At 32.9% G+C, this 26,258-nt stretch overlaps 2 protein-coding genes across 2 annotated transcripts; both read right to left on the bottom strand.

Annotated features, from left to right (window-relative positions):
- Positions 1–10,747: 10,747 nt before the first annotated feature.
- On the bottom strand, positions 10,748–25,734 carry LOC132724241 (D-beta-hydroxybutyrate dehydrogenase, mitochondrial-like). The gene is made up of 6 exons (XM_060709071.1): positions 25,461–25,734; positions 23,782–23,982; positions 12,759–12,911; positions 12,178–12,371; positions 11,605–11,838; positions 10,748–11,229 (listed from the first exon to the last, which is right to left on the bottom strand). Exons 1-6 carry the CDS (start codon positions 25,672–25,674, stop codon positions 11,119–11,121), a joined length of 1,107 nt encoding a protein of 368 aa, XP_060565054.1. The 5' UTR covers positions 25,675–25,734; the 3' UTR covers positions 10,748–11,118.
- Positions 20,729–22,319, bottom strand: LOC132724242 (gastrula zinc finger protein XlCGF8.2DB-like). The gene is made up of 2 exons (XM_060709073.1): positions 21,913–22,319; positions 20,729–21,491 (listed from the first exon to the last, which is right to left on the bottom strand). Exons 1-2 carry the CDS (start codon positions 22,062–22,064, stop codon positions 21,200–21,202), a joined length of 444 nt encoding a protein of 147 aa, XP_060565056.1. The 5' UTR covers positions 22,065–22,319; the 3' UTR covers positions 20,729–21,199.
- Positions 25,735–26,258: the final 524 nt, after the last annotated feature.

The raw sequence follows: 26,258 nt of genomic DNA, 5'->3' as shown, positions 1-26,258 counted from the left end.
TAAAATCAACATCAAAAAACTAAACCTAACAATTTGAACTGAGTATCACCCCAAGTTAATTTCCATCTTGTCTTAAATTGACCTATACTATATTTAAGAGAGCCTATCCAAATAACCTTAAGTTTTGTCAAAATTTATCTTTAATCCAGAAATTTTATGTAAACTTAACTTAAATAAACTTTAAAAGCAGTATTTAGAGAATTTTTTCTGAACCCATCTATGTAGAAGTGATGTATCATCTGGCAAATTGAATTATATTTTATATTCTTCCCCATCTATAATTATGCCTGTTAACATCCTTACAGTGTCTTATTTTTACTGCTAAAATCTCTGCACATAAAATTGAAAATTATACGGTGAAATTGGATGCCTTGCCTACAACTCTCTGTCTAAACTATAAAAAAAATTTGGATAAAAAACCATTTAAATATGACACAAGTTTCAGTATTATATAAAAACAAGAGATATCCACTTCCTAACATAGGACCAAAACCACAGAATAACGAAAGCATTTCTCATAAATGTAAAAGACAGAGTATCAAAGGCTTTTTTCAAAAATCTATCATCAAATTAAACCTGGCCATATTATTATCTTCAGTAAAATTTCATTTATATCATATAAATAATCTAGTATTTTCAACCAATATATCTATTCTTTAACAATCCAGTTTGATCTTTTGACACTAAAATATCTAAAAACAGTTTTTTAATCCTATTTGCTATACTACCTGAAGCTAATTTATATACTACATGTAATAAGGTAATTGGTCTCCCAAATTTTTTAGAAAATTGTTTTTGGCCCTGTTTTCTTTTCTTCGGAATAACATGTTATGGTTCCCCTAATTTTCTGATTTCTAGAAAATGAATGAAGCATTAAATATGCAATAAATTATATGAGCTTTCAAATCACAACAATGTCCAATTCTATTCCAAAGGTTTTAAAAAAAAGTTAACTGTAAATCCATCAAACATCCAGGACTTTTATTCAATTTTTCAATATTTTTTATGTAAAAAGAGACTTCATCGTACGAAAAGGCAGACCTTCTAGTTTTGCTGACTTGAATCCCTGAGAAACATTTAGTAATTCACAATTCTCCCTAATTCTTTATCAATATCAGAGTCATCAGTCAAAACAACATTTTTATAACAAATTTTCATATAAGAACAAGTTTTCTAAAGTATATCTTTTTGATCATATATAAAAGGTTCCGTCATCAAGTATTCTAGGAAAGGAATTGGTTTTAAGCTAAACAATGTGGATTTTTCTAAAATTTCAAAAAAAAAATAAGTTTAGAAAAAAAAGGGGTTTTTTTTTTTTTCCCTTTCCCGTCCCTAAAAAAAATTTCCAAAAAATTTTCACTGTGAACCTAGACCTGAATCAATAGCAACCTTTAATTTTTATTTGCATCTAAGTTCATTTAATTCATTTTGTAAAATGTAAAAGTTTGTCTTTATTTTCAATTGTTAAATTTTGTTCAATATGAATAATTTCTTCCATTAGTTGTTTTTCATAAACATTTCTTTCCTTTGCCTTAAACGAGCTATAAGAAATAGTTTTACCTCTGATTTCCATTAAAAGTGTCTCCAGAAAATGTGTTGTTGTTTTTTTGTTTTGTTTTCAACAAAAGTGTGTGTGTTTTAAGTTTATTTATACTCGGGGCCGGAATAACCATATGTCCGAGATTATAGAATCGAGGACGTCTTTTTCAAGCCGAATCTTCCTGGTAGCCCATTCTTCGTTCGTTGTGGTAAAGGAGACGACAATACTGGCAAGGCATTCAACTTCCTGACTGACGACAACAAAAAACGGCATTCATTAGCGCCAAACCTCCAAGAGTAAGTCACGAAAAAAGGACAACCGCAATCACCTCTGGTACTTGAGATGACTTGACCTTGACCTGCCGTGTGCATTCACCGGCGACGTGCAGCGCCCTCTGGAGGGATTTGGAGAAGTTTCAACAAAAAAACTTCCAAAACACGCTATTTATAAATTATAACACCATTCATAGCACTGACGCTTCGGTGTTCTCATCTAATTTGCGGGAAATGGTTCGACCAGGGAAAACACTACGTAATAACCGCACACCCTGTTAACAATAGATTTTCCGCAAGTTATATTTCTAGCTAAAGTGAGGTTTAAAAAATACATGTAATCTATCTATTAACTACCATAAGTTGGTTGAGTGTTGGCGGTAAAAAAAAAAGAAGATATAACTTCCTGATCAATTTTCACTTTAGGTTGATTCAACTTTGAAATAAGCTTTGCAGATATGTATTTTTTCAAGAAAATATTTAGTTTTAAAAAATATCCGAAGCCGTCAGTCAGCGACGAGTAATGAAATGGGGAAATAATTTTCTGAAACGTGATTTTATTCCAGATTTGCCTTCGGAAGAAACATCTTTCTGTCCGTAGAGCATGGATATTAATACTCATCACAAGACAGTATCTTAATTGATCTCAATTATGGTACATGACATGTAAAATATGTATAATTTTTATGTTCAATAAAAATGTTGCATAACTTGCAGTTGTTATTATCATTCAATGATATTAAAATGACATTAAGTATTTATGATGAACAGTCCTAGAATATTTTGATAAGGAACAGTCAGTTTGTAAAATGTTATTGTTATATCTTTATAATGAAAGCAGTCCCGTCATACTTTCTGGTAATGTCATTTATTATTGACAGTTTTAGGTTTTTTTTCCAAAATTTGCAGGATTAGCAGTCCGAATGTAGAACCTCAATGAAATGTTCTGGAAATATTAACAAAATGAATAGTCAACCATATTTAACCATATATATGATGTTGAACAAACAGTATGGATTAAAATGACACAATGTGCATATCTTCTTATTTTGGTAATAATTGAAATAACAGCACATTTTAAGCAAAAAGAAAAGAAACTATAAGTCTGAAACATTCTGTCATAGCCTCCCCATCAGTACATTCAGTGCTTTGATTCCTATTGGAGTTAATATTCTCTTTTTCCAGTGAATGATAGTATTTTTTACTTTTTGAAGTTTTTCATTAAAATTTAAGTCCATCATTTTTTCTAAATCAACATCAAATACTAAACCTAACAATTTGAACTGAGTATCACCCCAAGTTAATTTCCATCTTGTCTTAATTGACCTAGTACTATATTTAAGAGAGCCTATCCAAATAACCTTAGTTTTGTCAAAATTTATCTTTAATCCAGAAATTTCTGTAAACTTACTTAATAACTTTAAAGCAGTATTTAGAGATTTTTCTGAACCATCTAGTAGAAGTGATGTATCATCTGCAAATTGATTAATTTTATATTCTTCCCCATCTATAATTATGCCTTTAACATCCTTACAGTGTCTTATTTTTACTGCTAATATCTCTGCACATAAAATGAAAATATACGGTGAAATTGGATCGCCTTGCCTACAACCTCGTCTAACTATAAAAAAATTGGATAAAAAACCATTTAATATGACACAAGTAAATCCATCACATCCAGGACTTTTATCATTTTTCATATTTTTTAATGTAAAAGAGACTTCATCGTACGAAAGGAGACCTTCTAGTTTTGCTGATTGATCCTGAGACAACATAGTAATATCACAATTCTCTAATTCTTTATCAATATCAGAGTCATCAGTCAAAACAACATTTTTATACAAATTTTCATAATAAGAACAAGTTTCTGTAAGTATATCTTTTTGATCATATATATAAAGTTCCGTCATCAAGTTCTAGGAAAGGAATTGTTTTTAGCTAAACAATGTGATTTTTTTCTAAAATTCAAAAAATAGTTAGAAAAAAGGTTTTTTCTCCTAATTCAATTCACTGTGACCTAGACCTGATCATAGCACCTTTAATTTTATTGCATCTAAGTTCATTTAATTCATTTTGTAAATGTAAAAGTTTGTCTTTATTTTCAATTGTTAAATTTTGTTCAATATGAATAATTTCTTCCATTAGTTGTTTTTCATAAACATTTCTTTCCTTTGCCTTAAACGAGCTATAAGAAATAGTTTTACCTCTGATTTCCATTAAAAGTGTCTCCAAAAAAAGTTCAGCATGAATAACAAAATCTATTTCTGTATTTTGTATATCTAAAATATAATCTATTTCATAAACTGGTAAACAATATTGTAATTTTATTTCATCTATTTTCTTATTTATTATATCAAGGAACTCAATGTCATGTAACACACCTTCAACTACCTCCACTCCAACAACATTCTAACACCTTTGCAGTCAGGCTTCATACCTGGTGACTCAACAACAAACCAGCTAACATATCTGTACAATTTCTTTACTGAAGCAATTGACGCAGGAAAGGAAGTTCGTGCCGTATTCTGTGATGTTAGTAAAGCATTTCGACAGGGTGTGGCATAAAGGCCTATTTGTTTAAACTTAAAATGTAATGGGCATCAAAATGGAAACTTGCTTTCATGGTTCTCATCCTATCTCCATGGCCGCAGGCAATGCGTTGTTATACCTGGCGCACATTCTAAATGGAGCACTGTTAGAGCAGGAGTACCTCAAGGATCTATTTTGGGACCTCTTTTGTTCTTAACGTATATAAACGACATTGTTATCGATATACAAGCTAATATTCGCGCTATTTGCTGATGACACGAGTCTATATCTAATTGTAGATGATCCTACCTCTGCTGCTACCACTCTTAACTCTGATCTCTCTACTATCTCCGACTGGGCCAAAAACCTGGTTGGTAAAGTTCAACCCGAAAAAAAACAGAATCTCTTATCTGACTCGCAAAACTGGCAACCAAGTCCATCCGCCCCTTAGAGATGAATGGTGAGACTATTCAAGAAGTTACTCATCATAAACATCTTGGTGTATTTTTTCTCTTCTGATCTCAGATGGAATATTCATATAAACTATATAATTGGAGAAAAGCCTACAAGCGTATCAATGTAATGCGCGAAAGTTGAAATTTATCCTTGATCGTCATTCACTGGAAAAAATTTATATGACTTTCATTCGTCCTCTTTTAGAATACGGTGATATTAACTTTGATAACTGTACATCTCAAGAGAAGGAAACAATCGAAAAGGTTCAGTACGAGGCAGCTCGTATTGTAACGGGTGCAAACCAAACTTGTCTCAATTTCCAAACTTATGTCCGAGGTAGGGTGGGAATCCCTTGAATCTCGTCGTAACAACCACAAACTTGTTCCTTTTTTATAAAATGACCAAAAATCTTGCCCTCCTTATCTTTCTGAAATGCTATCAAGTTTCCAACCAATGAACAATCAATATAACTTACGAAATCAAAACTATTACAGGGCTCCTAGAGCTCGTACCACGCTATATTATAATTCCCTTCTTGCCATCGCACAACTCGAGGCCTTTAACAGTCTTCAAAGTGACGTTCGCAAACTCTCCAACATTATCGTCATTTAAAAAAGAGTATATCTCCTAACATTCAAAAGCCACCGAAATATTTTTACTAAATGGCAAAAGAAAACTCCAGATTTTCCACACACGTCTGAGGACCAACTGTAGCTCTTTGGCTGAAGACCTTTTTTCTAAGAATATCATACCTTCGCCTCTTTGCGTCTGTGGACAAAGGGAAACAACTCGTCATTTTTTTTTCTCGACTGTCCTCTTTATAAAAACATAAGACCTCAGTGATAAACTGTATAAGCACATACTGTCATGTTTCACTAAAAACCATCCTGTTTGGTAACACGACACTTACAGACTCAGATAATGAGAAAATATTCCTTGCAGTTCATAAATATATTGAAAAATCGAATCGCTTTGACTCTCCAATAATTTTCAACTATCATTAAGGGTTAAATCACAGGTCATTTTTTCTGTTGTTGTTTTTTTTCTCCTTCTTTTTCTATCTCATTCTTCTTTCTATCTGAACTTATCAAACTATTATCATTATTAGTCTTATTTTGCTTTTCTTTAAATAATTGATATATCTTATATTTATTTATTCATTTTCAATGCAAGTTGTAACACATCAGCCTTCTAAGTCAACAAACGACAATTTATTTCGCCTTATTTCGCACATATATTTATTGTACATTGGGAAAAGACTTCAATAAGCATTAGATTGCTTCCAGTCTAATCCTTTTCTTGTTTTGATTGTAAATATCATGTATGTAAATATGCTTATGTGAGAAAGAATAAAATATGTTTAAACCAATGTCATGTAAAAGAGCATTGTTAAATTTCCATAAACCTTTTCCATGACTAACAGGAACAAAACAAAAATCTAAATATATAATTGAATGATCAGATCTATAACTAACATCTATGTCACATTTACGTACAAACTGATACAGATTACTTGTTACAAGAAAAAAATCTAATCTGCCTTGTTGTATAGGGTTAGTTCGTCTCCATGTATATTTTCTGACATCACCATGTAATTCTCTAAAAGGGTCTATTAGGTCTTTATCTTCAATAGCTTCTAATAAAAAATTTCTAGCCTTAATATTATGAAACTTTGATTTATAATTATGGTAATCTAAGTCTGGATTCTGAACAAGATTAAAGTCTCCACAGAAAATTAATGAATCATTATCACTATAAGAATCTAAAACATCAAAAATATTTTTAAAGAAATTAGGACTATCAATGTTTGGAGCATATACATTAACTAGTAGAAAATTTATTGAATCAACTGATACTTGTAAAATTATAAAATTTCCAGAGTCATCAGTTTTAACTGAATTTATCTTAATACCTAAATTTTTCCTACATAAAATGGCTACACCCTTAGCATTTGACCTTCCATGACTAAAAAAACATAATCCACCCCAATCGGAGTAAACTTTTTTTTCAATTTCTTTAATAAAATGAGTTTCTTGTAGACAGAGTATATCAGCTTTTTTGGTATGGAATAAGTTAAAAATATCACGCCTCTTAATGCTATCATTCAAACCTCGGCAATTATAAGAGAAAATCTTAAGATTACTCATTGACAATTGTTATTTTTATACATTCATCATTATATATCCATTGTACAAAATAACTACACTTGACTGAAATTAATACATAATCCCAGTGAAACAACGCTAAATAATATGGCCTCAATAAAGTAAAAATATAGTTTAGCATGAATAAACTAAGAAAAAATAAAGAAAGAAAAAAGGAACTTGCAACAACATCCATTATGCAAAAAATTACATATGGAAAAAAGAACAGAAGACAAGTTCTCATACAAAAAGGGGAAAAAATAAAGAAAAAATCTTTACATACAAGAAAATGAAATAAGCTTTAAGAAAGTCAATGATAATTTATTTCATGTGTTAATTATGTTAGAGTATATAAGTTAGGCTTTTTTTTGTTATTTATTTATGACACCTTTTAATTTTTGAACCAAAATTGATATGAACATGACTTTAATCAGTGATTAAAAGAAAATTTTAAAATGTCTTTAAAACAATGAATTTAAAACCAAAGAGAAAAAAAGAAGAAAAAGAAATGTTATATAGTTAATGATGTTGCAACTAGAATTGCGAAGAATTGCCTTCTACAGTATGATATTATGTGCAACACAGACATCTTTTAAATAAATATCATCAAATTCTAATTTTGTAGTTGTTCCATAATATAAGTGTGATAAGCAGATGACTGGTTATAATATAGTTGTATCCTGAACCAAGCATTTTTTGTATACTTTAATATATAATCACAATTTTTATTTGAGATTGTGTGAAAAAAAAGGTTACTGTGTACAGTCCATAAGCAATAATGTATTATATGATTATATATCACATGTAAATGATTTTATAGTACATATATAAATGAGTATACAACTTAAACATAAAAGATTATACAGTTCCAAATATACATATACAAATTATTGTATAGCACATAAATACATGATTATATAGTACATGTACACATGAAAGTATAGTGTACCTATAATATATACACATGGCAGTATAGCACGTATCATTCAGTCCAGCGCAGCAACGGGCCAACTATGATTAAATTTAAAGGGAATTGACCCACCAATGCCCCAAGCCAACGATCCACACACAACCATTCACCGCATGATTAACATCATCTTTCACATGTAGTATATATATCTTCAACTTATACACATGCAATCCAACATTTTACTAATATACATTCATGGATAACATTTATACTATTTCAAGTCAAAGTACGCCAATAAAACATTATATAACTTAACAGCGTTTTATATGAGATCTGTAGTTGTAAAAACAGCTTGGGATTCAATGCATTTGAACGCAAGAAAAGTTTATTTCCAAGTCAGTATCAAGATAATTACTATAAACTCCTTTTGTTATAAACATGAGAGTTCTTGTACACATGTTTTATGTTCTATTTTATAGTTCTGTTTTTCAATTAATTATAGAGTTTATGTTGTCATAAATGTCAAATTTGTATCTTTTTCCTGTTGCTGTAGCACCATAGACACTGCCATTAAAAAACCAGGCACTTCTAATATCTGGATGAAGTGACAACCTGTTGATTAAACCCTGGTTAAGTTGTGTTACATCATCAATTAGCCTGTGGCCATCATCTTTCAGGGGTCTGCGTTTTCTCATTATTTCAATTTTTGCATTATTATTTTTCAATTTCATTAGCACTGGTTTAATATCACCTGTTTTTCCTGGTATTCTGTGAATTGCTATGATTTGTTCTTTCTCTAGGGTGATCTCATGTTTCCCGAGTATATTTTGTACAGATGTTATCAAGACATCCTCGGTTTCATTTGTTTTTACTGGCACATTTAAGATTTTAACATTATTTTATCTGCTATATTGCTCATTATAATTAGCTCTTTTATTTGCTTCCTGGGCCATTAATTTATTTTTTTCAATTTGTTCTTGTGAATTTTCCAGGTGTTGGTCCATCTTTGTTTTCATCTGATCTAGTTTTGATTTTAACTCTGCTTTAACGCTCTTTATAATTTTAATTGTCTTTGTTAAACTTATCAAAATATCCAATTCTTGGCCATCTACCTCGGCTAAATGAATACTGATTGTTTAAATGTCACTACATGTACATGGTTTAATTGTATATATAAAATTTACATTATGCCTTATTTTTATGCTGATGCTAAAATTATGCTTAAATTTATTTGCTCAGAGCTTTCTATATCCGTTTATGTTTTTAATCTTGTGTTTTGTACCTTCTATATAAATGACACTGTATACAAGTATATTGCCTACTGTTATTCTTACCTGTTTCAAGTGTTTGTGAATACATTTTTATACTTTCATTAACATTTATGATTTTAAATTCTGTTTACATACGTTGCTTGTTAGGCAATTGCGTTTGTATGTTATGCAGAAACATTTCACTAACCAATACCGTTTTAAGAAGTGTTCTTAGATAAACCATCAGTGTGACCTTGAGATCTTATTGAAAATAGCTCACGATATAACGTTAACATTTCATGTAAAGCGAAAATATAAATACAATGTACGTATAACAAAAGTGTAATCTCTACATCAGAGTGTTTCTAATATTAACATGTCACGATCTATTTTAAATAATTAATATATACGTATTTCGGTTTTCTATTAATTAATTAGATAAATCAGGTCATGCTGAATTCAGAATATATTGGATCGGTATATAGTTAACTTGCTTACAATTAGAACCAGAATGCTGAACCTAGAACAAATTGTGTTTAGATATTGCGATATTGTATGGCTCGGATATTATCTGTTTTGCGTTTCATACTGTATGACAAGATGATTTTAACATGTGCACTGCCATCACGCAGTTGTTCTTAAAGTTTTTCTCGCATCTTATTCTAATTACAGCGTTGAATTCGGTTTTGAAGCCGTTGCTTAGGGGCGTTGACAGTAGATTCAATTTAACACTGTCATATATGAGCATGCATATGTCCTGCAACACTTATGCCGTATTTAGCGATCTGGTATGATTTTTTTTCACCTGCATATATTTCTTTCGGTTACATGTGATGTGACGTAAATGTATCACCATACGCCATACGTGCATTCAGGAAAAACAATCGTTGTTTTGTGTAAACATTAGAGAATCAAACTGTTCGTGTGTGCCAAAACGTCCTAATTTAAATTGGGCTCTTTTTTCATATTTACACTGTCCGTTGTTAATATGTCTTACTATATATGTAACTTTATATGCATAATGGGGGTTCTTTGCTTTTATATTTAGAATTTATACTTTTACATGTAAAATAGATCAACTATTTGTAGCCAATTAGATAACAAGGGAACCTCGAGAACGAGTTCCAGGAATTCTTATGGTGTACGAAACTAAAATTCAACAAAGTAGAAGGGTCCTCGCATGATTTTATCTAGTCGCACTAATATAAATGTTAAAATGGCACAAAAGCAGCTTTTCGGTATATTATTAAGGAAATATGCCTTAATTGCAATGCACCAAATTGTTACATTATCCGTAGTAAATGTTTATCAAGTGTATATGCTTTCATTAAATACTGTCGAGTGCAAAATGACATTCTTGTTGATCTTGTCTTACATATTTTTTATTAATGGATGTATTCTGTTCCTGACTTAAAAAAAGAAATGTACCCGAATGATATCATAAATCTTTTTCTTTTCTTTCAAGTTTTTTTTCTTTCAAGTAAAATAAGACGCTATGTGTAGCTTGTTCTTTGTGATGGGTGGAAAATGAGCTAGGCTATCATCAAGGTTGTCATTTCATTAGTTTATTCAACGTTTTTATGTAAGTAAGCTTTATTTAGTGTTACTTGCATGTATATACACATATAACAGATCAGGGTCTCAAATAGGGTTTCCCACCTTTTATTTACTAGGAACATTTCTACATGGTTGGATATACGATTTAGCACTTCAATGTTTCTATTTCAAAAATAACACGATGGTTAGTATTCCCTTGCGTATATATTCTTCAAGAAACAAGTCAACAGGATAATAAAATCAAATGGTTTTGAATGAAATAAACAGACGACTAAACACATTTATTGGTGAAATCATGACTTAGATGGGTTAGAAGAATCCTAAATGCATTTCAAAGTATAAATCTTTACCTATATTTATTAATTTCACTAATTTAAAGCGACTTCAAAGGGAAAGAAACAATAAGTTGTCAAATTTCCTGAGTTCTTTTAGTTAATAATTACATCATATACTGAATGTATCATTCAAGTTTCAGTTTCTTGTAGTCCGGGAACTTATCACAACCAGACCATTTTATAATGATCCAGTCTGTCAGCCAAGTTGGAAGATAGTCGTAGTACCGGGCCATGGTCTGAAAATTCAAAAATATAAAATATAATCTAAGATCAACAAAACGTCGAAGTCTGCATTTAATGCTCACTTAAAGACAAATCAACATTTTCGTATGTAAAATGAATATCCTTGAAAACCCAAAGATAATAAAACAACCTGATTTACAAATATGTTTTTATTAAGTGTGAAATCAAGTGTGTGACCAGAACGTGACTATGAAACTGACAAGATTTCAGTCAGTTTATTACCAGGCAGTTTTCGGTAAAGATAAACAATATCCTTTACCGACAGTGCAAGTAGCGATATGTTTTATTTGTGAAAATTTGTAGTGAAAATTGCATCATGAAAAGTGCGACTTGTGTTAATAGTACTAGCTAATAGTATATAAACATACTGCATGAGGGTCAAACCAGATTCCGCCACCGACCAAATATCGTGTATGTGGACGTTCACTGACGATAGCGTCTTCCAAAGCGTCTATGACTGGTTTAGAGGTTAAGGCACTTCCTGTTATGGCATTTTCCTGTTTGGCAATTTCCGCGTCAACGTATTTTCTACCATATGTCTTGCGTACATCCTCCGTCGCTGTTTTCCACATCTCATCCGCCTCTTCCCTGTATCGGTCAAACTGAAGTTTCAAAAACAATATGTGTATGCCTCATTGGTGTATGCAATAGATGACTTCAAAACAAAAAATCAGCGAACTTCATAAGTCTGTCAAGCATGGAGAGCAATGTTTATTATATATTCAAGAAACACTGTACTTTTCTTATTGAATAAGTGTACCTTTAAAGGACGCTGAATAACATAGTTTTATATTAAATAAAACCTCTGATGAATAAGAACATGCGGTTCCAAATAACTTTAAAATTGACAGTTTAACACTAGTATAATGAGCAAATGACTATGCTAGTTAAACTATTTCAATTCTAGAAGAAAGTAGCAATTACAATTAAAAAGATCTTACAACATGTTTATTTTGACATGAAGTGGCACTAGCATAAGCGCCAGGTTCAATAATTGAAACCTGAACGCCAAACTTGAGCATCTCTAGTCGGAGACTATCTCCCATCGTTTCCAGTCCATGCTTTGTCACGTGATATGCTGAATCAGCCGGAAATGGAAACCGTCCCTTTACGCTTGATACAATCACAACTCTTCCTGAAATAAAAGGGAAACAATTAGACGGTAACATATCAGCTGATCACATTAATTAAAAACTTTGGAAAAAAAACTTATGGCTCCAATTAAGTAGTATGGAAATGTATTAGGACTTGGCATTTTTTTAATGTCTATTGATCCTGGTGTTCTATTAATCACGACGCTTAAGTCCATAATTACAATTTACATTTCAACCATGAACGTTTGGTTCATCAAATAAAAATAAGAGGGAAAAAATTGATGTATTTAAAACAGAAACTTCAATTTTCAATGTAATTATATTGATTAACTATTTTCTTTAAATTTAGGCTCACAACATACGACGTGTTTTATTTGCCATAAATGCGAGTGTTATTGGACTAGTCACAAAACGTGCCATCATCTCACCTTTATTTTTACGGACCATATAAAGAAAATTTCTGATTGTACGTATAGCACCAAAATAGTTGACATTCATGGCCTTCTTGTACAAATCGATGGTACACAATTCTACATCGCCCATGACGTTGAATCCGGCGTTACTTACAATCGCCCACATACCTTTATAAATAATATGGAAATTGTTAATATTTGCGAGCTCTGACTGTATGGTTCTTGCAGGGTATGCATGGATATCATTAGAAAGCTGGCGTAAATTTTGATATAACAGTGGAATGTAATTTTTCTTCCCACTTCGTCAATAATCCATAGAGAAAAGGGAATAAGAAATGTTCAGTGTGTTATGTATACAGGTAGAACTTTATTCTTGATTCTAACACGACCCGCATTTTTTCCTATTCAGTGTGGCCATACCACGTGACCGTGACGTCATTTTTGGCATCATTTCCAAGAGAAAAACCGCTCGCTTCAAACAAGAAAATAGCCGTAAGTATTTTATTTCTGCACCAATTTCTATGGGAAATGCACCAGTCTACGGGAAAAAATATTAGCTTTCCGCGGAATATTAGATCTCAATCAGTAGATGAGCCATTTTATCAAACACTTTGCATAACCTTAGAAGTTGTTTGTATACGAGCGGACTGCAGTTGCAAGCAACTTTGTTTTTTGCATTACCTGATCTATACGATGATTTAAAGACCACATTAACATCAACCGGGAATATCGAAGGCAAAGTCCTGCCTAAATATTTCTATTTTGTTACAATTTATTGCGTAAATTTTACATTTTCTTCAATTTTCAATTCTGGCACCAGTTCCAAGCCAAAATAAACGGACTACAGTTTAAAGCAGTTTTCAGAATTGACTGAAAATACGAAGCAGCGTGCATACTGTCTCTTCCTTTTATTATGTTAACCACCGAAACCAATTTTTATTAACCAAGAGATGTTTATTCTCAAAAGCGTATGCGTTTCTCTTTTTAAAATTTTACTTGCCGCGCTTTAACTAACTTTGAAAGTTCTATACAAAGATTACATTTGCTCTTTTGTGATAGTACAAATTATAGAAAAAAATCTATTTGTGTATTGAAGCAAAATCTATTATTGCACAAGTCATTTCAATTTTTCGCAATGTTTATATTTCTTTTCAGTAAATTATAAAAATAATTTATAACAATATATCATATAGAAAAATCTGAAACAGTAAAGAATTTCATCAAATTAAAGAGAATTAAACATTTATCTTCTTAAGAAAGGGAGGTGAAGCAATTTAAATCGTGAAAATAATAGTGTGAAACATGTCAGATACGTTTTCTTATTAAAATAGATTTGCATTTGAGATCATTCATAATAAAGGCAGCCAAATGTAAAGAAGAAGTATTTAGACTTCCATACAAACTATTATATTACTACATGTATGCTGTACTAATAACGAAAAATAAACAGAAGCAATATATACTTCAGTAAGTTTTTAAGTTATAAAGTTTTAGAAACAATAAAAGGCGTTTGAGAAATAAAAATGAACGTATGTATTTTGGGGCGTATTGGATCTTAAAGTATGTCTGTCTACAAAAGTTTTATATACGACTTGTTTCTTTTAAAGTTAGTTTATGGCTAGATATACAATATTTACAGTACAATATTTTATATTTCAGTATGCTGCAGTAAATGCCTTTACTAACATGTGATGACAAAACCGAAGTCAAAACTCACGCTTGGCAAGCGGTGCAGGCGAAATCGTTTCAAAACTGAAACCAGAAAGATCAAATTTCCACGCCAGTGGATCTGCACAGAAGATGAGATATATAATAGAGTCAAATTTTCCTCATGTGTCAACAAGTTGTATTCCCCCAAAACACCCCGAACGGCAACGAAAACCTTTACATCTGTTCGATCGCCATCAAATGTTAAATTCTCGACGCCAAAGAGGTCAAGTGTGAAAAGAATATCGTCCAAATCACGATCTGAATCAGAGATAACGCCGTCTAAATCACCTTTTCCAAAAAGAACTAGGAGAACATTATATACATCGGTTGCAAATATTCCGGCAAAAAAAATTGGTTTGAATGATCAAATTAATAGAGATTATTTTGGTGAAGATGACTTGAAACTCGAACAGCTTGAGAAAGAACTATGTGACGGTGTTATCAACACAGACAAAATTGACATTCCTCTTGTTGAAGAAATTATAAAGCTGATACCGTCTGTGATTGAATCAATGCGTGCGGAAGGATATGATAAAGAGTTCCTTAAGTTCTTTCAACTAGTAAACAAAAACAAATTTCCTATGAAAAATATTGCCTTACAGTTATGGCTAGAAGTGGTTAAATGGTTTGCTAGTGATAGTACGACTGAAATGAGATATTCTGAAAATACCAAAAAGTTTTGGAAACTTGGATACCGGTTATTTGGTGGTCAGTTTGTATACTTTATGTCAGGATTAAAAAACAGGAATTCTGTGTTGACAGGCCAAGCCGAGAGAGGCATTTATAGTCCTACGACTTCAGAGATTAACTTTGCTGTGCCGGGGAAGGACATTCTAACATCTTACACTCCATATGACATTTCAACAGACAGTTACGGCAGACAGCCTGGAATATTTACAGATATGTTGGAAAGCCTTGCAGCCTCGAATTCAAATGCTTCATACTGTCTAACATTTGATGGCAAGAAGCTTAAAAGAGGATTAAAGGAAACGTCAGGCGACGTTGATTTACTTGGATTTGAGCAGGATCTGTCGCTAAGCGAACGAAAATGTATTTTGGAAGAGAGGAAAATGCCAGTAAATAGGTTGTTGTGCAAATTCTCTGAAATGAACACAGTTGATAACATATGCACAGAATTAACGGATGATGAACGAAAAGAAATTTCTGACACTTTATCAAGTCAATATAAAATAGTGTCCTTAAACATATGCGCATCTAGAGATTTGAAGAAGAAAAAAGAATACGCCAAAGAGAAACTTATTGAAAAGGGAGGAAAGGATGATTGGAAAAATGGCAAGTTTGTATATGCAATAAGTGCAACGATAGCATTCATATATGATATAGACACATTCATAAGAGAGAGTATGGCGTTAATTAATGAACTGCTTATTTTCATTAGCAGCCTTAGAAAATCACCTAATGTGGTAACAAAGACGGATATAGACTTGCATAAAAGTGAACACTATTGTGAAACGGACATAAAACAACAATCAGAAAATCCAACAACTCGTCAAATAAAACAAAGATCTGAACAGTGGTTTGATCGAAGAAAACAAGTTAAAATTACTGGAAGCTCGATGTACAATGCACTAGGCTTAGATGGTTTAACTAGTCAAAAAGAACACTTTGACGTTAAAGTGGTTGGACTTCCTGAGAAGGAAAGATCAACAAAATGCAGCTCTGCAATGTTACACGGAACTGAAAACGAGATCAACGCCGCTGCTACCATGGTCGGTAAAGTCTTACCCATGATGTGTCCAGGTCTAAAAATGTACGAAGAAGGGTACATCGAACTAGATTCTGTACGCACAAAACCATTTATGATAATTTCTCCAGACGGCAGCGTTAGAACAACAGAGAGAGAAGATTGTACTACGTGTGGTATTGAATTGAAATGTCCAATTTACGATGTCCACACAAGTTTTCCCACGAAGGTATTTGTTACAATGCTTAAGTGAAATTGAGGCATTGAATGTACCAGAACTTCTCTATTTAAGCTGGCGTCCGGACATTTCAACATGCTTTAGAATTAAAAGAAACCCTACTCTATTCCAAAGGGCATTTAAGGCGGCTGTGGAGTTGTATGATGTAGATAAGCCTAGAAGACCAAAACGAAGCTGTCGGAAGAAAGCAGACTGCCTCTCTGCTGAAATTCATAAGGCTTGTAGTTCAGAAGATATGGTGGAGTTTATTGGTGTGTTCCAATCTTTAAAACATCAACCAGATACGGAAAACAGCTATGACAATGGGATATACTCGGTTCAAAGATGTGAGGTTCTGTTAAATCAGCTGATAAAGTGTTATGACGATTTCTATGAATTGCAACGAATACCAGCAACAGAGGCAGTCGTGTTCCTTTGCTGTGACCTAGATAGAAAGTGGGAAGAAGACAGGGCTCATAGTGTGCCTGTCTGTTGGTTTCCTAAAGGTGGATCACTCGATACAAGTACAATGAGAAAAATTGTCGAATGTGTTATGAACAGTTGTAAAGAAAAAGGTTTGTATGTACCTGCGTTATCGTTCGATGGCCAATGGCATTGTATTGCAATAAGAGATGAAAACGAAGCCCCACTGACGACATTACAACTTCAAAAGGATGTTTGGAATAAGGTTGAAAAGAAGTCAAAGCGTGATATAATTACTGAGTTTTGTGACCTGAACAAAGTAGTTATACGCCTAAATGAAGTTCACGCAGAGGATCAGTCGGAATCAAAATCAATTATATGTACTAATAATGGAGTGCGTTTACCTAAGATTTCAGTCAGTGTGGCAGCACAAAGAAGAAAAGAAAATGCACAGAAACGAACAACATCTGATAGCATGTCAAATGTACTGAATCCGGTACTTATAGGAGAAGACACGGAAATAAATGCAGACGAAATAGACGACAAAGATGATTCAGAAGTGACTCATATTGAATTTGAGAAAGAAGTACCAATTCAATCGTCAACTGAAGAAAAAATTATTCATTGGAATGAAGCAGACAATACTTCATTGTTGGCATTATTTCGAGTCGATAAACTTGTGAACGCAAAACAATCATGGGATAATTTATCATCCAGAGACATTTCCTCGTATTTCGTTGATGATAAATCTCTTAGAAAGCTGCGTGACTGCGAATTACGTATCATAGTACGGTACATCAATAGAACACATAAACTAAAATTGAAAGATAGCGACAGGAAAGAGGCGAAAGTCGGACAAATATGCAAGTTGTTAGGTTTACATTACAAACTATCAGATAAAACAAGAATGACAAAAACAAAAACACATTATCAACCTAAACGATTATCAGAACTTGCTCTTAAGCAACTTAATAAATCCTTAACTAAGAAAGATTTGAACATTATTTACGCAGAATATATCTGGGAAGACGATTATAAGCAATGGCAACAACAACGAAATGAGCCAAAACGGCAATTTCCGGTTGCAGACAAAGACATAGATGAACAGTTCTATTACCCATCTTTTAGCAGAAGTAGATGTCAGCTGGAGGTTAGTTGTATCGATTCATCCCATTTACTTACCAGAACGAGAAGAAAAAGTGCAAAAGGGGGTCTTGATGGATTCAGCAATCAGGCTTGGCGAAAAGTAGCAAAATCGAAGAAGACGTTGTTATCTATTGGCATGGTGGATTGTATTACTGAACCCATGACAGTATCTGTGGCTAATACGCATTTTAGCGAAGCTGTTGAAAACGAAATGCTTAAAAATGGAGACGTAAGTGAAGCAAGGCTTTGTCGGGACATTAGAAACTGGTGGCGAGCGGAAGATGAACCGGGTATTTCAGCCGAAAATCGAATAAGCCTCCGTTCAGCTTTACGATCGAGATTAATTGGACATATAGATTTTTCTTCATTTCCACCACCTGGTATGTATGTCCAAGGTTGGCCAACACAACTATGGGAGGCCATTATCGCTAGTATTGATGCAAAGAGAACTTTGTACAACATTGTCAGAAGTAAAACGTACCATGTACGAGCCTTCTCCAGCATGATGGGAGAAACTTTCTTTTCTAAAAATTTTTTTCTGCCGAAGGGGACAGGGCACATCACATGCGAGAATTGGAAAAATTCAGGGACATGACGATTGAGAAGCTGCACATGCGATTGGATCCAAAGAGGTATGGCAACTTAAAGGTTCATTCAATCTTTAAAATCTATATTGTTTTAATTTTCTCAGTTATTTTCTCATACATACATATATACATACATACATACATACATACATACATACATACATACATACATACATACATACATACATTCATACATACATTCATACAAACATACAAACATACATACATACATACACGCACGCACGCACGCACACACGCACGCACGCACGCACGCACGCACGCACACACACACACACACACACACGTACGTACGTGCGTGCGTGCGTGCGTGCGTGCGTGCGTGCGTGCGTGCGTACGTACGTACGTACGTACGTACGTACGTACGTACGTACATACATACATACATACATACATACATACATACATACATACATATATACTCAATGAATAGATAGCGTCGTCCTAATGAATTCTTGGGTCATGAATTCCCCATTCTCTTCTTTCAGAACGTTCTCGTACCGGACTTCAAGAAAAAATGTATACCAACTAGTAGGACAGTATAATTCAGAGCAATCACTTGAAATGAACTCGGACGATGTCAATGCTGACAGCAAAGCTTCTAAAGTGCGGTAATAATTAACAATAATTTTATTTAAGGTGTTTCAGCATTACAATGAACTATGAAAAGCCAGTACAATGGATATACATTTGACCAACAGAAATTACTTTTTCTGATTTTGAGAAATCTTATAATCTTATAATCTAAGTATTAGGCAGACGACATTTTCAGCAAACCTTGACAGCATCAATAAATTTTCCGACGTTACCATAAAATTTCAAAACATATTAGATTTATTATATTAACTGTTTTCTGTGTTGTTGCTTTTTTTCAGAGATCACCAATTTGATGACCCTGGAAGGCGGAGGTTAAAATCAAAAGTAAAAGAGGCAAGGCAGGATGGGAACCGAAATGCGGTTGCGAGAGGGACATTACCTGTCCGATTTGAGAATGCAAGGCGAAACGAAAGCAAATTGCTGCCAACTTTTAGGCTCGGACTCGACATGAACGATATAACATGAACACTTGTCAAAACAACATTAAGCTTAAAAAAGACATGTTATACGAATTAACATTCAAGTTACAAAATAAGTGCCTTGTTCAACGGATATAGTGCACCATACTTCATTTTAAAGATATAATCAAAATATTCTGTTTTTTTTCTTTGAAAGAAATTCAAGACAGTAGAGACTTTGGGATAGTGAAGATGGTATAATTAATATTTTGATTAAGAAATAACTGATAACAGAGTCGTGATATACCAAACATGCACACAAAGATGAGTTGAAGTATGTTAAAATGATTGCTTGTTGATTCTTTACAGAACGTGCATATTGTTTTAGATTTATATTTTAATATAAGTTGTAAATAAAATGTTATATCAAAATTTGACATGGCGTTAATTGTTACATGCTCAGCCAGGAACGTAATGTTAACATTTTATGCTTATTTGGGAAATATAAACGAATTTTGAGTGCATTGATGTAGAATTATTCACGTTTAAATGTCAAATAAACAGGAATATAATCAAGGCCTATATGCCCGAGTGATAAATTACAAGCATTTGATCGATAAGTCTGACATTATAAAAATGATAAAAGATATGTTGAACTACATTGAGTATAGAAGAGATTTCCCTGGCTTCATTTGATTTATTGACGTCACATGTTGCGCAAGCATTGAAAGTTTACATGTCATACTTTTTTACGGCATAACGTATGATTCGTTATGTTGTGTATATATCGAGTCATTATGCACTTAATTGGGCTATCCTTGTATGAACCGTATACAAAAATATCATAAACTCTCGCAGCCATATTTTTGGTCTGATTTGAATGAGTAGATCCAAATGATATTACATTGTGATTTTAATTGATCACTATGGACTTTCATTATCATTAAGGTTTTATTCTTTGTGTAGAACAATTTTATTTTTCAATATCATCAGAATCTTCTTGTTGAAATTTGTGTCTCGTATACCTGATACTTTAGTAATATGAAACCAGCCAGCTTTAGTACTTTGATATGTTTATTTACATACATTGTAATTAATAAACAACATAAATAACATAAGTACTTTAAAATCACAGTAAATTCAATTATCACAGTCAAATTTCTTGAAAAATATGGGAAAAAAAACAATACACAAATAAAATAATGATTACAATGATTGAGTAATTCTATACTTACAAAAGACACGAACATTAAAACATGAAATATACTGCATTACTCATGACTCTATGTTTATTTAGCATATATGAAAAGAGGCCCACGGACGTCATGAGAAGTGAACAAAAAAGTAAATAGCATAATGATTTGACAAACATACACTCAATTATCACAGTCTAATTTTTTGAAATAAAACTTGAAAATGAAAATAAAAATGATTATCGACAATAACATTTTTGAAAATGATTTAATGGTGAAGTAGAATAGTATAGATATTAAAATGATACCCTCATTGTCCAAATTTATTTGCAGAAATTATAGCTAACTTATTATTATAGAAAATTACGGTTACATTATTACCAAGCAACTTACTGTACGACTTAACAAGTCAACAATTTATTCAATTAAACAATCCTAATACTGTTGACATTGTTTCGAGAGCTAATTGTTATTTTGATCAGTATTATGCGTCTTCTTTACATGTTTATACACAGAACTACTGTGTTTATATCTCTTTCCGCACACATGACATCCGTGTCTTCTGTCTTCACTGTGTGTGGCCAGATGAACCTTAAGGTCATCTTTGGTTACTGCCTTGTGACCACACACATCACACGTACACATTTCATTTCTTGCTTCCCTAGCTTCGTGTAAAGCAAGTGTCTGGGCCCTGGCAAAATCCCTTCCACATGTCTTGCAGACGAACTTTTTGGTTTCACCATGAACAGAGCATCTATAAAATAAAATTTATATGTGTACAACTGAAGAGAAAAAAAACCCGGAAAATTTGACCATGATAATGTATTTACCTTTACAATTGAAGTGCTACATATACACACTCTGATAATAAGTGGGAAACAATCAAGTTTAGTTTCTGAAACACTATTAATTATGGCAGTTTCTAAACAAAAAATATTGTGTTAATTCCATTTTATAGCAGTATGTACTCATGTAAATATTCACGATATTCTGGCGGAATGAGATTTTATCCACTTCATGACATGAAACTTCCATAATATTAATCTTAATTAACAACATAAACGTTATAAAAAAACTTGAATCTAACGTACAAAAGCACTGTTGCAGTTTTTCCTAGTATATGTATAATTGAAGGTTAAAGTAACTCTTTACAAAAATAACACTGAAAGAATTACCTGTGGCTTTCCAACTCTCGCGATGAAGCAAATCCCTTTCCACAGCATGTGAAAGGTAGCGTCCCAGAATGTCCGCGTTCATGAGTTCTTAGATTTCTCTTGTACTTGAAACCTTTCCCGCACTGAGAGCATACAAATGTGTTGTCAGCCATTCTGAAATAGGAGAAAACACGATATATTGCATAAGATAAGAATTTGATTTAAACAACTTCAAACTGTGCCTAAATATTTAAATTTATCACACACCCATGCATATTTTGCGACTCCGTAAAAATGTTATTGCACGGCCGTGCATATATTTTGACGTGACGTCATTAGCGTTATACAAACATAGTGTAAAGACGCGCTAAATGTCAGCGTTATACTATATAGGCGCGCCAGTGAAAAATGACTCTATTTCACTTTAAACGGTCTTTATTTTGGGTGTGTCATAAATAGAATATTAAATTCAAGTTCATTACTGAATTTATTGAACTCGTTGAATAAAATGATATTATGCTCACCAAAGGCTCGCATAATATAATTTTATTCAACTGGTGCAATAAATTCAGAATTTAACTTACACTCATTCAATATCCTCTATATATGTATATGGGAGCCCTAAATTTGTTTGATTTGACTCCATTCATGAGTGCGAAACAAGTAACTGGTATAGCTTGCACAATCATGCCTGTGTAATTACGAATGAGCAAATACATTTCATTGAACAGTGGCCAATTTAACGACCATCAAAGTTAGATAAAGCGCGGCAAGTAAAATTTTAAAAAGAGAAACACATACGCTTTTGAGAATAAACATCGTTTGGTTAATAAAAATTGGTTTCGGTGGTTAAAATTATAAAAGGAAGAGAAAGTATGCACGCTGCTTCGTATTTTCAGTCAATTCTGAAAACTGCTTTAAACTGTAGTCCCTTTATTTTGGCTTGGAACTGGTGCCAGAATTGAAAATTGAAGAAAATGTAAAATTTACGCAATAAATTGTAACAAAATAGAAATATTTAGGCAGGACTTTGCCTTCGATATTCCCGGTTGATGTTAATGTGGTCTTTAAATCATCGTATAGATCAGGTAATGCAAAAAACAAAGTTGCTTGCAACTGCAGTCCGCTCGTATACAAACAACTTCTAAGGTTATGCAAAGTGTTTGATAAAATGGCTCATCTACTGATTGAGATCTAATATTCCGCGGAAAGCTAATATTTTTTCCCGTAGACTGGTGCATTTCCCATAGAAATTGGTGCAGAAATAAAATACTTACGGCTATTTTCTTGTTTGAAGCGAGCGGTTTTTCTCTTGGAAATGATGCCAAAAATGACGTCACGGTCACGTGGTATGGCCACACTGAACATAGAAGAACCGAAAGTGTGTGTTATTATGCAATAGAGTCACTGTTTGACGTTCTATATTTAGGCATGTGACGTAATCATTATACATGTGACATAACCACTATAAAATCCGACGCGCTGACAATAAGTACGGAAACAAATCAGGTGCAATTTTGCTTAATAGCAGGTACGGCAGCATTTTTTTTGTTTATGTCGTGTTAGAATCGAAATAATATATCCAAATCGGTTATTTTATCGCTGGATAACATCACTGTTTGTCGTTCGGATGCGCATCATTATATCACTCGGGCTACGCCCTCGTGATATAATTCCTCGCATCCGAACTCCAAACAGTGATGTTATTGAGCGATAAAATCACAGTTTGGGATATATTATTTCTTAAATAAAACATAAAGATGTGTATGTTGATGTAATGTAATTATGTCCCTAAAATGTGCAATTACTTGTATTAAATTTGAGATCAGTATATCCATCATAAAGAAAGCTTTGCAGAAACAGCTTATGCTTCGAGTAAAGCAAACCGACCACTATTTGGTAGATGTTTTACAACATAGTCATGCGCTTCCTGTACACTTTCATCTGATCCAACATCTAGGGGAACAACATGCAGGCGTTTGGATGACGCTGATTTTAACTTCTTAGCTCCGTCACCTTCTGGATGAAGACACCCGGCAAAAACTGTAAACTGTAGACTGTCCAGTCTTCTAGCCAGATCATGTCCAAACCCTGTAAAGACAATAAAAGAACACTATGCGTCCCACTGGCGATGTTTTGCTTTGGATGTGTGCTCTCTCATGCCCCCTTTTATTTGCCACGCTTTTCTAATGGTTCAATACCATGAGATACAGTACCAAGACATATATCAGAACTGAAATTAATTATCATTAATAATTCTAGTTTTACCCGTTATTGCAATCAATCTGCATAACTTTAAATATGCTTCTGTACTTATTTTGTACTGCAAGAGTGCATAAAGAGCATTTTTACTTGAGTGTTCATTTTTTGTTTGGGACGTCAGACCAAACAAATAATGGTAGCGAAATTTCAGACCCTGATGTTCTTATTTGCAAATACCGAAAGATGTCCAAACTCCTCGAAGCGGTTACTTCGCTTCATATGTGCATTAACGCCGAAAAATTAAGGCGTGTTCACTGCGAAAAGATTGTCAAATGACAGGCGCATTAATTTTCGTAACGAAAAAATAGTTCCCGATTCGAAGATTTCTTATATTGTGTTATTCTTATAGATATACATGCTTATATTCAGCTCCATGATTATTTACTTCAGTGTAACTGTTAAACAACAGGTTTACCGTGAACAAAATATATCGAAATTAATAAGGGTTACAAACTCTAATTTAGAATAATATGGTATTCTTCAGGCTGTTATCTTATAGCTCCCCATGGGCGAGGGGTTAACACGCTCGCTTTGGAAGCGAGAGGTCTAGAGTTCAAATGCCATTTCAGGCAACTCAAGGTTGTTTTGTTTTTTTGTTTTTTTATATATAAATTGTTTAAGCCAAATGAACATTGAATTGAATATCAGTTTTGCAATTAGTCTTATAGCCTTATAGCCAATTTATTATAGTTATAACACTGGAAACAGCATTGGTGACACTATACAAACAAATTGGTTTATAATCTTACAACCTTCACCTTTCTGACACAAATTCAGCGCCTTCTGAGCATTGATTTTTAACACGTTACTTGAATATTTATATCTTGATACGATTTATCTTGCCGGTAGAGTACATTGATTAACAGAAGTTAAAAACTTAAAAGACACGCGTCAAAATGTTTTAACCCAGGCGTTTAATGCGTTTAAAAATTGAATTGCATCTAAACATGTTGAAATAGTTGTACCATCTGTCAACTGTAAAGATGTAGAAAAGTAGGTTATTGTATAGATAAGCAAGATAAGAGACTTTAACGTGACCTGAATATACATGTAGTACAAATGTTAATGTACGGTAAAATATTATAATCTAATAGTCCGTATTACATCGTGCACTAGTAAACATCTTTTGTATTTAGCGAAAAACAACCACAACAGCAATGTATTCAGGATTAAATTATGTAGAAACTCCATTAATTCGAGCCTACATTAGATAACTTTAAACAATATAATTAAGCGTGAGGTTTTCTATTTTTTATTTATTTATTTATTTCTAAACATGTTGAGTTATATAGTAGTACAAAATATACCTGTATCACAGCCAGTGATAAAAACACCTTGGTGTTTAATCTCTATTGTCCCTGTAGATTTTTTACGAATAACTTTCAAACAAACATAAAGTGTAAACACTGATATCAAGTATGCATAAATCGATGCACTAACCACAGAATAGATTACAACACAGAATGTTATAAAATATGTAAATTCAACAAGTTTAAGATCAATTAAATCCAAACCAGCCATAATGTCAAAGACTAGCTGACGAATCCAGTAAGAAAAGTAAATGTACTTGGCTAAAGATAACGCATTACAGGGTCACTGATCGCAATAGGATAAACTCATTCTGTTTCACAGTTATATGGAGCGCGCATTTTTCATACACCACAGTGAAAAATGTTCCCATGTATATCAAAAAACGAGCTTAAATTTTACGCATGATTACACTTACTATATAATTTGAATGATTTTGTAAGTGCAGTTTTTAAGCTCTGGATTATGTACAGTCAAATAAACTTATTGAAATTAAGTTGGAGACATTCCCAGCAAACACCCGACGTTGACCCAACGTTGGATCAACGTTGAATTTTTGTCGCGACGTCGGTGACCTTCATACAACGTCGAATCGACGTTGAATCCCCGACGTCTAACAGACGTTTCATTTTGACGTCGACTCGACGTCGGATTTTGGTCGGTAATCTGACAATAGGTGAATTTAATTTATGAAACCAATATATATATATAAATGAAAGCATAAACAGCGAGAATTTTAAGTTTAAGTTTAGAAAGGGAACATTTTATATTTATTTTCTCCATCAAAACAACAGTAT

The sequence above is a fragment of the Ruditapes philippinarum genome, unplaced genomic scaffold (assembly GCF_026571515.1).
Source record: "Ruditapes philippinarum isolate M1 unplaced genomic scaffold, ASM2657151v2 ctg2035_1_1_1_1, whole genome shotgun sequence".
NCBI lineage: Eukaryota > Metazoa > Mollusca > Bivalvia > Venerida > Veneridae > Ruditapes > Ruditapes philippinarum.
This window is presented reverse-complemented; position numbering and strand designations above follow the sequence as displayed.